We start from the raw sequence: 13,531 nt of genomic DNA on the forward strand, positions 1-13,531 counted from the left end.
GCGGGTGGAGCGTGACCAGGTTTTTTATTTTATATAAATAATATTCCTTTAGAGAATTCTATTGCGAACCCATTGATACCAAAATGAAAAACCTAGGACGAAAATTGAGGTGACCAGAGTGAAAAGAGTGAACACATTTTATCGCTTTTGCGCGCTCCTGGGTAACTCGTTTGCACTTTCTCTGTTTGCTACGGGTAATTAGCCGGGCTTTTGGAGTTTATATGCATTTAGTGCTGTAGAGAATTCTATTGCGAACACAATGATACCAAATTTAATCTCGTAGGACGAGAATTGAGGTGACAAAGTTGAAGAGAGTACAGTACAGTGCTTCCTCAGTCTAACGAACCCCGCTCTATCGAATTCCCGGAAGAGCCGAACAAATTGAATTCGGTACCAAATGTTCAGTGGAACATACAAATGTTCGATTAAGCGAGGAATGTTCGTCCAAGCGGTCACCGAGGCCGAGCGTCAGAGCTGGCTGTCATCAACTATGATTCGCCAGAGTGTAAACAGTTATGTAGTGTTTTATTATCCTTACCCATTGTTTCTAGGGAGAAATGGTGATAAAAATGGTGATAAAATGGTGTCAGGGGGGCATTGGTGAGAGAGTTGTTGCCAGGAGGCAAGTGGTGTCAATAGTTAAGGTTTTTTGTTTGGGGGCAGGTGGTGTAAGTTAGTATTCTCATGGGAGGCAGGTTGTCAGCCAGGCAGCCGACAACCAGCTGAAATGGTGATAAAATGGTGTCGGGGGCATTGGTGAGAGAGTTGTTGTCAGGAGGCAAGTGGTGTCAGTAGAGGTAACACGTGACTGGCGCCTCCATGCTCCCCCCCCTCTCCTTCCTGCACCTGACCACAGAGACCAGCCACTACCTCACTCTCCTCTCATCGTCAGATGCCAAGAGTCAATTTAATGATAATTATCACATTATCTACACTGAAAATAGCCTTTTTATTAGAAAAATGTCATATTGGAGCAATAATAATGGTGAAAATTGTGATATATACAGTACATATTTTAAACAGTTTGAACACATTTCCTTTTCACAGAATTTTTAATACAATTGGGGTGTAGATAACAGCTAGCATTGTGTGGCCGGCCGGTCGCTCCCTGAGCCATTGGGGGGTGGGGGGTGGGAGGGGGGAGGTTTGTTTCCTGGATCCCTCCCTCCCTCCCTCCCTCCCTCCTCTAACAGCCTACGTACTGTACTAATATCTATTTAGAATAAATTTTGAGTAGACCAATAAAACAAGCACAGGTCGTGTGAACGTTAGGCCTTGGTGAGGTGGCTGACATCATTTGTGGTGGTGTCAGGGGAGGCAGGTGGTTTCAGGGGAGGCAGGTGGTGGCAGGGGGAGGCAGGTGGTGGCAGGGGGAGGCAGGTGGTGTCAGGGGAGGCAGGTGGGGTCAGGGGTGGCAGGTGGTGGCAGGGGGAGGCAGGTGGTGTCAGGGGAGGCAGGTGGTGGCAGGGGGAGGCAGGTGGTGTCAGGGGCGGCAGGTGGTGACAGGGGAGGCAGGCGGTGTCAGGGGAGGCAGGTGGTGGCAGGGGGAGGCAGGTGGTGGCAGGGGGAGGCAGGTGGTGTCAGGGGAGGCAGGTGGTGGCAGGGGGAGGCAGGTGGTGTCAGGGGCGGCAGGCAGTGTCAGGGGAGGCAGGTGGGGTCAGGGGAGGCAGGTGGTGTCAGGGGAGGCAGGTGGTGTCAGGGGAGGCAGGTGGTGTCAGGGGAGGCAGGTGGTGTCAGGGGAGGCAGGTGGGGTCAGGGGAGGCAGGTGGTGTCAGGGGAGGCAGGTGGTGTCAGGGGAGGCAGGTGGTGTCAAGGGAGGCAGGTGGGGTCAGGCGAGGCACGTGGTGTCAGGGGAGGCAGGCGGTGTCAGGGGAGGCAGGTGGTGGAAAGAGGCAGGTGGGGTCAGTGGTGGAAGTAGAGAGAGAAGGGTGCTGACCACGGATGGCTGCCAAACCTCTCATTCATTCTCTATTATAAATCTCAATCTTAGCTGTAAAATATTTATGCCAAAATATGTTGTATTAATATACATTATTAATCATTAACATGTTTTATTGTTTCCTGTAGAAAACAATAGCTGACTTGGCATTGTGGTGTGTATGGCCGGGTAACTGGCGGGTGGGGGGGGTCCTGGAGGTGTGAGAGGAGACCTGTCAACCCATCATTTTTTTTTTGTCGGGTGAGTTGAGACGCTTCCAAGCCCGCTGCTTCAATACACCCCATGGATGGTGTGGGTGGTGTGGTGTGGTTTGGGTGGTGTGGGTGGTTGTGGGTGGGTTGGTGTGGTGGGTGCGTGGTGTGGTTGGGTGTGGGGGGGATGATGTGGGTGGTGTGGGGTGTGTGGGGGATGATGTGGGGTGTGTGGGTGGTGGTGTGGGGGATGGTGTGGGTGGTGTGGGGTGAGTGGGGGATGATGTGGGGTGTGTGGGTGGTGGTGTGGGGGATGCTGTGGGTGGGGGTGTGTGGGTGGTGGTGTGGGGAGTGTGGGTGGTGGGGGCGAATGGTGTTAGTGGTGTTGGGGATGGTGTGGGTGGTGAGGGGGATGGTGTGGGTGGTGTGGGGGATGGTGTGGGTGGTGTGGGTGGTGTGGGGGATGGTGTGGGTGGTGTGGGGGATGGTGTGGGTGGTGTGGGGGATGGTGTGGGGGGTGGTGTGAGTGAGGTGGGGGATGGTGTGGGTGGTGTGGGGGATGGTGTGGGTGGTGTGGGGGATGGTGTGGGTGGTGTGGGGGGATGGTGTGGGTGGTGTGGGGGATGGTGTGAGTGGGGTGGGGGATGGTGATTCTCGCATCTCAGATTATTATTGACACCAAAAGAGCATGAAAGATATTATAATGAAGCACCACACAACAAAGAAACAAACTAATGTGTCCTGGCATATGTTTAAAAAAAAAAAAATTAAGAAGGTTGTTGGGGCTGGACGGATGGAACGAATTCCGCACTGGAACGAATCGGCTTCGCCCCATATAGTTCGTTCAAGTGAGGACACACTGTATACACTTTTCAGAATTAACGCGCGCTCCTGTGAAACGCTGGGACCCAAATCGCACAGTTGAGGGGTGGCGCGCGGGGTACGCCAAAGTGTTAAGCCGCCCTGGTCGTTGGACCGGGTGCTCTCTTTTTCTCTCTCTTCCTTGGTTTGTTCTGGCCCTTTCGGTTCAAGATTGTTTTTCAAAATCTCTTTTCCTGTTAGCATTGGACTCTGTGGGTCAGGTTGGGGAGCTTTAGACTCTCCTCCGGCGCAGATTTCTGCTCTTTTGGTCCTGGTGGTTGGTTTGTTCGTTTGCAGCCATCGCCTTCTTTTCTGGCAAAGAAAGAGATTGCTGCTTTCCAAAGGGGTCCTTGGGTTCTTGATGCTTGGTTGGTTAGGCTGGGGGTGCATCATGTGTTGTGTCTGGTTGCTGCTCTTCGTCGTTACCTGCACGCCACAGCCTTGGTGGCTGGAGTCACGCTTTGAGTTGACCCAGTTTCCCTTCTTCCATGTTCCAGGGTTCGGGTCTCCCAGGTCATCCACAGGGTTCGTCGGTCCAGCCAGCCTGCAGTCTATCCTCGTGCCCATGATGTTCTTAAGTTTGCTGCATTGACTGCCGTCTTTGGTAATATGTTTTGAGCATTCGGGCACAGGGCTTTTAGAGGTCGAACAGGGTCCTGGCCACTCGCTACCTTGTCAATGTTCCTGGTCTTAGTCGGGTGTGTGTCGCATTGGGTCGAAGGTTGCAGCGGGTAAGTCCCTCTTGTTTTATCTGTGGTTAAGTAGCTCCGGGGAGCCGAAGTGGCTTCCTCCCAGAAAACCAGCATTGAATGTTATGAAACGCCATTTTCTGAGCGAGGCCCGGAGGCTCTCCGGCAACCCTCCCTTCCCTCCAGTTGGCAGTTTTTCACATCCAGCCTCTGAACTGGGGGTTGACAGCCAAAACAGGGGGTCTGGAGCTCCCACTTTCCCCGCTTGGAAAGGGGGAGGGGAGTTGCGCAGACAGAGGAGCGGTGACAGTTGTGACGTCATGCACGTTTGCTCGTTTTTCGTTTGGGAAATTCTGTCTAACAGTTCGGCTTTCAGTAGCAATTTTTAACCAGATAGGGTTTGTTTGGGGAGCGCCTACATTTCTGGGTGCCTGACTTGGTCGATGGCAGACATGGAATGCTTCCAACCACATGGGAGTTTCTATAGGCCACTGCTCCTCGTGTCTCTCTCTGAGGGGGTCAGGTTCTGGCTTGTGGTCCTCAGTAGGCCTAAGAACTCCATTCACTTTGACTGATGCCAGGGTCTAATACATTCATATCAGCCTAGATAGCTCTGGGTGAGCCTCTGGGTTTCACCCAGAAAATGGCGTTTCATTATATTCATCGCTGTTTTTTTTCCCCCCTAGATACCATCGTTGGAGAAGAAAACTTTTCATATCTTATCAGAATTAAGAAAATCATGTCCAGCAAAAAATGTTGTGTCAGCATCTGGATATCTTCCATGTGAAGCAGTCGAAGGTAGCTATCACCAATATTTTAAGTGTGCTCACAATTTTGAAGATTTTGTATTGCTTTATTGTAGCTTTCAATGTAAAGTATTGTGAATAAAGTTAACCCTTGCAGTGCATATAACATCATGTGGTGCCTTAGCATTAGTGTGCCACACATTATGTAATGTTTTAAGCACTTTGCAACAATTGAAACTCCAACTGGTACACAGTGTACCAGATCAGTATTTGAGGCCTCTGGTAAATATCAGCCATCTTGAAAAGGGACTTAGGATTTTTTAGGATATTGTTCCCCAAAAATCCTAAGTCTATTGTTTTTAACAATACTGTATAAGAATACAAAAATCAGCATTGAATCTAATAAGAGGCATCTTTCTGGTAGAGCCTCAGACTCCCTAAAGCTAGGTCACCGTGATAGCTCCGCCCTACTGTGAGTCACTTTAGCCATAGGAGTCCTGTATGGCTTTCCAGGGACCATAGCCTGCCTGACCCCCCCACCCCCTCATAGAAGCACAGGGAGTAGGGGATTGTTATGATCACCATCAGTGAGAAAACTTCCAGAAAGTGAGGCAATACAGACAATTGCAAGGTTCAGAGAGAGAAAACACAGTTTTGCAAACAATTCACTCAAAAACAAGGTCATACCCCATAGTTATGGTTGGCCACCAACAGGTGGCAGTACCATAGGGGGCTCCTGGCTTCCACATCAACATAACCTCAGACCAGAGCTGAAAGACAAATGCACCTGGTAGGGAAGGGAGAGAAGGTAACAGGGAGCCACCGAGACCCATCAGAAACTGGCATTTCATTACATTCAATACTGGTTTTATGGATGTGAGGTGGGGGATGTATATTTATTTTTACTTACAGACAATAATTCAAATCAATAAAGACTCTCCACTTCCTTACTTATAGTACATGTACATTTTCTAAAATTGGATATACAAAACTAACTTAAATTATTGATACACCTCAAATGCGAGAGGAAACATTCAGTAGCCTGCAGAATTATTTTGAATTTGTGGGATTTAAACAAACTAACAGTTTCTGGGGGGAGCCCCGTCGGCTCCCCGGAGCTATCCCAGGCTGATATGCTAATGTCAGACTTTGGCATCAATCATGCGTATGGAGTTCTTAGGCCTACCGGGGACCACGGCCAGAACCGGGCCCCCCCAGAGAGACAAGGGGAGCAATGGCCTATAGAAACCCCCGATTGGTTGGAAGTATTCTATGTCTGCCATCGACCGGATCAGGCACCCAGAAAGGTAAGCGCCTCAAAACAAACCCCTATTCTGGTTAAAATTGCTACCAAAAGCCGAACTAGTGGATAGAACTCGCCAACAGAAAACGAGCAAACTAGTATGACTCACATGTCGCTGTGCCGCTGTCTGCGCAGCTCCCCCCTACTCAGGAGGGGGAAGGGAGAGCCCCAGACCTTTCACGCCAGCTACCCACACCTCAGTTCTTGAGGCTGATGCTATAGGCGAAGGTCGTGTGATCTAGCTCCAGTGTCGCTACAGCACTGTGCTTCGTGTGTGGTGTTTGTTTTCTGTGGGTGCTAGAGCCAGGAGTTATCTTCAGTACTCGGGCTGCATGCGCCTAGGGCTGCCTTCCCTAGGTGCCCTGTAAGTACTGCCCTTGGAGCTTGGGCCACCTTCCACAGGCTCCTCAGGACCTGCCTCTGCTGGTCTGTTCTGCCGTTCGGTTTTTTGGCCACCTGTTGGGCTCTTGGGTGTTCTGTTCTCTCTTGTTACCTGCGGGAAAGAGGCAGTTTGCACTGGTAGGGGCGCAGGGTGCTGCGCAGCTTTGTATTCCCGACATATCAGCCGGCTCTGTTCCTTGGGGTTCGCTGTCCTCTTGCAGGGTTTTGTTTTTCTTTTTCTTTTTGCCTTGTGGGGGGGGGGGTTCTTCCCTATTATTCCACTGGTGTTTGCCCTTCCACGGTTCTCCTCGGTGGCACCCCCTGCTAGGTCCCCGAGAGTGTACACGTCCCTGGGGTTCAGCTATAGAGGTTTGCTTGGTAGTTTTGGGTGCTGGTTAGCTGCACCCTGCCTGGGACTACCTGAGCGCGAGTCTTAAAGTAAACGCTCAGGACCCTGGGAATTCCCTAGGGGGGCATGTGGGTCACCCCGGAGTCCCCGTTCGCTTTGTGCGAGTTTGAGGGTTGCTCGGTCCCCTTGTCTCGGGGTGACCGTCATTGTTTTTGCCTCTGCCACGCTGCCAGTTGGGTCGGTGATACTTTCGACCCTAGTCCTGTGAGTGTTGCTGCTTGCTTGCGACTCAGTTTACCCAATCCTCTGATGATTCTATTCGGATACAGGTGGCGCGTGCGTTGCAAGCTAGATTTCATCTGTTGCAATACTCTCGGATTGTTGCTCACCCGGATGCCCCGGGGCTGTCCCGCTTTGCTTTTCGAGACCCGAACTTGGGGGTGGGGGGTCGCTTCAATCCTGGTTCAGTCCCGCACCTCCTCGTCCTTCCCCTCCTGTTTTTCGTTCTGATCCCCCTTTCCCTGCTTCCGGCCCCGAAACGTCTGAGGGTTTCGGAGTTGGAGCAGGGGTTGCTCGATCTCGAGACTCGGGCAGCTTCAGGGGATGCCTCTTCCGGGGGGGCGGCAGAGACTTTAGAGTCTTGTCTCCTGGTCGAAGCTTCTGGGTCTGACCAATGGGCCCTGTTTCTTCTGGCTTCTACGGCTGCTTCGTCCTTGTCTTGTGGGGTCAGTGCTTGAGGAGAGGACTCAGCCCTGGGTCCTGCTGTGAAGGACCTCGGGGCTGGGGAGGGGCTGACTTGGAGGCCTTGGGCCTCGCTGGACCCCACCTGGGTTTTTCTTCCCTCTGAGCGGGGCTTGTTGTTACAAGGAGGGGGGTTTTCTTCCCCCCCCCCCTCTGCTTACGAGTTGGATTTGGTGTCGGCCCCTCCCCGGGTTCGGTTCCATGTTCTCTGGGTGTGTCAGTTCCGTCTTCCGAGGACTTGCGCGCCCGGGGCCTTTTGGCTTCGGCCTTCCGGTTCTTTTCCCTCCTGGAGCAGTCCTCGGATTGGCTCGTGGAAGATGTGAGGGCGCTTGGGTCCATCCCGGGGTCCGGCGCCTTATCCTCGGCAGCGCGTTCATCGGTTGCCTTGTTGAAGTTTTTCGCGCCGATATTGTGGGATGCGGCATCCCTGTTTTATGCTTCCCGACTTGCGTGTCGGCAGGCGGTGCTGGGTTCCTCCGTGGAATCTGCTTGGGCTGTGGCTCTTAGGCTGTCATCGCCTTTTTGTCCATTTCTGTTTGAGAAGTCGGTCGTGGCGCAATTTATCCAGGCTGCGTCATCGGACTTGATGGTTTTCCGGGGGGGGGGGGGTCCCTTGGTGGGTCTTCTCTGAAGGGTCGTGCCAGGGCTTGGGGTTCCTCTCGTCGTGGTAGGCCACTGGTGTCAGGTTTGGGTTCGGCTCCTCCTTAAGATCCGCCCTCGTCTGGTCGGTGCGGTGTTCGCTCCGCATGGGGTTCTGAGTCTCGTAAGGGGCGCTGGCCCTTTTGCGGTTTGCCACCTTGACGGGACGAGGGGGGGGGGGGGAGGCTTGCGCTCGCTCACACCTGGTCCCACAGTTCGTGGGCGTTTCGAGACGTGTCTGTCGGCCTGCGGTGGCGTTGGGCGGCCCCCCTTCCCTTTGGGGGGGTCGGGGCTGGCAGGGCAGGTTTCTTCCCATGCACTCTGTTGCGTTGTCCTGGAGTGGGTTCGCTTGGGCGTCGTCGAAACGACGTCGTCCCTCAGATGGGGTCTCCCATCTGTTTCCGGTCCCGAAACGGGACTGCTCAGACCTGCAGTTCATTCTGGACTTGTCCTGTCTGAACCCCTGGGTTCATTGTCCGTCCTTTCGGATGACTACACTGTCTCAGGTTCGGCTCCTCTTAGAACCGGACGCTTGGATGGTGTCCCTGGACCTCCGGGACACTTATTGGCATGTTCCGATTCATCCGAGCTTCTGGGACTGGCTCAGTTTTGTTGTGGGGCGTCAAAGTTACCGCTTTCGTTGTCTCCCGTTCGGGTTGAACCTGGCACCTCGCGTGTTCACATGCCTTATGCGGGTCGTGGTGGCTCGTTTGCATCTCTTAGGTGTATGGCTGGTTTGGGCTCCCAGCCGGTCGGCATGCTTGCTAGCCAGGGATTTGGTTCTTTCCCAGCTCGCCGGGTTCGGGTTCTTGGTGAACTGGAGGAAGTTCCATCTGGTCCCCTCTAAGGTTCAGACTTGGCTGGGTCTCGTCTGGGACTCTCGGACTGCTTCTTTGTCTCTCCCTCCGGAGTCTCGCCTGCGGTTGCAGTCCCGCCTTCGTCTGTTTCTGGTGGGCCCTCAGGTCACCTGGCGGTTGCTCGAGGGACTGTGCCGGAGCCTGAACTTCGCGATGATAGTCTACTCGCCAGGTCGGGTTTGGCTTCGTTGGCTGTTCTGGTTCCTTCGGGGTCGCCCCTTCTGCCTCTCTCGCAATCCTTAAGTTCGACCCCCGGGGGCCTTGCGTTGGCTACTGCGTCGCCGGCTTCCTCTTCGGGTTTTTCAGGGTTCGGTGCCTTGGCGCCTACCCGAGCCCTCGTTCGATGTGTACACGGATTCATCGTCTCTCGGCTGGGGCTTTGTGACCAGTGCTCACCAGGCTGGCCAGGGGCATTGGGGCCCGTCCTTCCGTCGAGCTCACAGCATGGTGTGGGAGTTCGCGGCAGTGTGGTTTGCTCTTCGGAGGATTCGGGTCACCCGCGGAACGACGATTTTGCTCCATTCGGACTGCTCTCTGGTGGTTCAATGCCTGAACCGCGGGGTTCGATGAGGTCCTTGCCTCTTTGGTGTTGGTTGCTTTGTGTGACTTGTCTGCTGAGTTCTCGGGGTTTGGCTCTCCTGGTGGTTCACGTGCGGGGAGTGTCCAATGTCTTGGCCAACGGCCTGTCTCGCTTCGTTCCTCTCTCCACGGAGTAGACGGTCGACGACACTTCCTTCCGTTGGCTTTGCCAGACGTTCGGGTGCCCCGAGGTGGACCTCTTCGCGTCAGCATGGTCGAGGCGCCTTCCCGTGTATGCGGCACCCTTCCCCGATTGTGAGGCCGTCGGGGTCGATGCCTTTCAGCTGAACTGGTTGAGGTGGGGGTTCCTGTACCTCTTTTCCCCGGTTTCGGCTGTTGCTCCAGGTCCTGACTCACTTAGAGACTTACCAGGGGAGAGTTGTCCTTCTGGCCCCTTGGTGGCTGGCCCGGCCTAGGTTTCAGGTGCTGCTTGCTCGGTGTCCGAACCTGAGGGTTTTCCCGCGGCTCCGCCTCTTTCAGCAGATTGGGCAAGAACGTCACATGGCTGGTTCGATCTTCTTGAGTCTTCGCATATGTTTTTTTTTACTCGAGTCTATCGTCTTCTCTGTGGTGATCAGGTGGCCTCCTTGTTGGTGTCCCACCTGAGGGCTTCTTCTCAGCGGCAGTATGAAGTTTCCTGGCGGTCCTTCTGTTTCTTTTTGCATCTTCGTCGTTTTAATTCGCTGTCTATTAGGGTGATTTTGTCCTTTCTCTCTTGGTTATTTCAGGACCATCATCTTATGGCTAACACTGTCGCTTCGTATTGTACGGCGCTGGTGGAACCGCTTCAGCTTGCTTTCGGTATCGATGTTATGTCTGCGCTGTTTCACAAGCTGTCTCGTGCTTTGTTTCACCTCGGCCTGCTCATGCGCCGCCTGAGCCGTCCTTGTCTTTGGACAGAGTGCTTGCTTGCCTTTCGTCTCCTCGTTTTGTCGTGGCCCCTTCCGTCTGGGATTGTTTCTCCAAGGCTCTTTTGTTGTTGGCATTAGCCTCTGTGGGTCTGATCAGGGAGCTTCATGCTGTCCTCCGGCGCAGGGGTTTCTGCCCTTTCGGTTGTGGCGATTGTTTTGTTCGCTTGCAGCCATCTCCTTCTTTTCTGCTGAAGAATGAGACTGCTGCGTTCCGGAGGGGTCCATGGGTGGTTGATGCTTGGTTGGTTCGGCCGGGGGTGCAACATGCTTTGTGTCCGGTTACGTTGCTTCACCGTTATTTGCACGCTAAGGCTTCTGTGTTCGGGGACGCGCTTTGGGTTTATCCGGTTTCCTTTCTTCCCTGTTCGCGGGTTCGGGTCTCCCAGGTCGTCCGCAGGGTTATCAAATCCAGCCAACCTGCGGTCTATCCCCATGCCCATGACGTCCGTAAGTTCGCGGCTCATGCTGCCGGCTTTGGGAGTATGTCTTGATCTGATATTCGGGCGCGGGGTTTTTGGCGGTCGAACAGGGTCCTGGCTGATCGTTACCTCGTGAATGTTCCTGGGCCCCGTCAGGTCTGTGTTGCTTTGGGTCGGCGGTTGCAGCCAGTTTTCTCGACTTCGAGTTGAGGAGTGAGCGACGACCGCCTCCCAGGTAAGTCCCTCCTTTTCCGTCTGTGGGTAGTTAGCTCTGGGGAGCCGACGGGGCTCCCCTCAGAAAACCAGCGTTGAATGTAATGAAACGCCATTTTCTGGGTGAGTCCCGAAGGCTCCCCGGCATCCCTTCCTCCCTCTGGTCGGCTGTTTTTGGTGTTTTGGACATCCAGCCTCAGAACTGAGGTGTGGGTAGTTGGTGTGAGGGGTCTGGGGCTTCCCCTTCTCCCTCCCAGGGAGGGGGGAGCTGAGCAGACAGCAGCGCGAAGACGTGTGACGTCATACTAGTTTGCGCGTTTTCTGTTGGGGAGTTCTATCCATTAGTTTGGCTTTTGGTAGCAATTTTAACCAGAATAGAGGTTTGTTTTGGGGTGCCTTTCTGGGTGCCTGATCTGGTTGATGGCAGACATAGAATGCTTCCAACTACACGTGGGTTTCTATAGGCCATTGCTCCCCTTGCCTCTCTGAGGGGGGGCCCGGTTCTGGCCGTGGTCCCCGGTAGGCCTAAGTAGTATCCACTTGATTTAACGGCCTATATGGGGCTGTATCCTGGTCGTTATTTCCGGAACTAAGTGTCGTTTTTTTTTTCAAGTAACATTCAGGTAAGATATATTTTGTACAGACTGCCACTTGGTCCACCATTCTAGTGCCTTCTACCCTGTGATGTCACAGATTCACGGCACATTGTTTTGATTTGTCAAGAGGCTGGAGTGTTCATTCTGTGACTTTGTTGGACATATCTGCGCAATCAAGAAACATCCGTGCACCATGTCAGCTCCATATGCACTCATTGTGTCAGTGATGGCTGACTTGTTGGTGGATGTGCAGGCAGGCGGGGATGGAGAGGCTGAAATGTAGGCAGGCAGGCAGGCAGGGAGAGGCTGGGAGGTAGGCAGGGAGGGAGAGGCAAGAAGGAAGGCAGAGCTTGGGAGGGAGGCAGGCAGAGCTTGGGAGGGAGGCAGGCAGAGGCTGGGTGGTAGGCACGGAGGGAGTGGCAAGGAGGGAGGCAGGCAGGGAGGGAGGGTTGGGAGGGAGGGAGGCAGGCAGGCAGGAAGAGGCTGGGAGGTAGGCAAGGAGGGAGAAGCAGGCAGACAGAGCTTGGGAGGGAGGCAGGGAGGGAGGCAAGCAGGCAGAGGCTGGGAGGGAGAGAATGGAGATAGATGGAGAGATGGATGGATGGATTGATGGAGGGATGGAAAGATGGAGGGATGGAACGATGGAGGGAGGGAGGGATGGAAGGAGGGAGGGAGGGAGGGAGGGAGGGATGGATGGAGAGGGAGGGAAGGAGGGAGGGAGGGAAGAAGGGAGGGAGGGATGGAAGGAGGGAGGGAGGGATGGAAGGAGGTAGGGAGGGAGAGATGGAGGGAGGGAGGGAAGGGGGGAGGGAGGGAGAGAAGGGGGGAGGGAGGGAGAGAAGGTGGGAGGGATGGAGGAAGGGAGGGAGAGTTGGAAGGAGGGAGGGAGGGAGAGATGGATGGGAGGAAGGGATGGAATGAGGGAGGGAGAGATGGATGGGAGGAAGGGATGGAATGAGGGAGGGAGAGCTGGTGGGAGGGAGGGAGGGAGGGAGGGAGGGAGGGAGAGATGGTGGGAGAGATGGAAGGAGGGAGGGAGGGAGAGATGGATGGAGGGAGGGAGGGAGGGAGAGATGGTGGGAGGGATGGAAGGAGGGAGGAAGGGATGGAAGGAGGGAGGGAGAAGTGGAGGGAGGGATGGAAGGATGGAATGAGGGAGGAAGGGATGTAAGGAGAAAGTGAGGGAGGGAGGGAGAGAGTGAGGGAGGAAGGGAGAGATGGTGGGAGGGAGGGATGGCTATACCCCTTTTGGAGGGAGTATAGCCAGGGTTTCGCCTGCTGTTGGTCGAGATGGGTTCTCCGTGGTGCCGGCAGCTGGGTTGTCATGTCTCCCCCAATCCCCCAATTTGTTCTACGACTGGGAGGTGCCGTGCTCGCTCTGTTTAGAAGGCTAGTTCTTGGGGTTCTTGTTGACCCTTTCACGGGTCGCCCATCTGACGGGGCAGTGGGGAGAATGCTGGCTCTCTTTGCTCACACTTGGTCCCACAATTCGTGTGCATTTCGGATCCTATCATGTATCCTGTGGTGACATTGGGCAGTCTCTCCTCCTGGGAGGGGGGGGGGGGTCGACTCTGATGCAGCAAGCCTCTTCTTCCCTCCATTGAGTCATCTTTGGAGTGGATGTGTCTGGGCGTGGTTGAAATGACCTCATCGCTTCGGTGGGTTTCTCTCCTTTTCCTCTTCCGAAAAAAGATTGTGTATATTTCCAGTACATTCTGGATTTATCCCGTCTGAACTGGTTGATTTCATGCCCCTCATTTCTAACGACTACTTTGCCTCAGCTCCGACCCAGAAGCTTGGATGATATCTCTGGAAGTCAAAGATGCCTATTGGCACGTTCCTCTTCTGGGATTCAGGGATTGGTTAGGTTTTGCCATGGGGCAACAGACTTACCGCTTTCAAGCTCTTCTGTTCGAGATGAATCTGGCGTTTTTTTTTTTTTTTTTTTTTTTTTTTTGCATGCTTGAATTGGGGTTGTGGTGGCCCTGTCTTCGTTTATTAGGACTAAGAGTTTTGGCCTACCTCAACAACTGGCTGTGTGGGCTCCCAGCCGGTCTGCTTCTCTGCTAGCTAGGGAATCTGGTTCTTTCCCAGCTTGCCGGGTTCAGGTTCCTGGT

The 13,531-nt window shown here is 54.1% G+C and overlaps 1 protein-coding gene across 12 annotated transcripts in view; it reads left to right on the plus strand.

The window, feature by feature from the left end:
- Positions 1–13,531, plus strand: part of LOC123765217 (uncharacterized) — a 321,546-nt gene that overhangs the window by 53,054 nt on the left and 254,961 nt on the right. For all 12 annotated transcript variants that reach the window (XR_011230261.1, XM_045753688.2, XM_045753689.2 and 9 more), the window contains one exon: positions 4,367–4,478. Coding sequence is in view for 11 of the 12 variants with exons in the window: in XM_045753688.2 (XP_045609644.2) it covers positions 4,367–4,478 (112 nt within the window). In the remaining variant the exon portion in view is untranslated. The remainder of the gene's footprint in view (positions 1–4,366; positions 4,479–13,531) is intronic.

This window comes from Procambarus clarkii, chromosome 33, assembly GCF_040958095.1.
Source record: "Procambarus clarkii isolate CNS0578487 chromosome 33, FALCON_Pclarkii_2.0, whole genome shotgun sequence".
NCBI classification, from domain to species: Eukaryota; Metazoa; Arthropoda; class Malacostraca; order Decapoda; family Cambaridae; genus Procambarus; species Procambarus clarkii.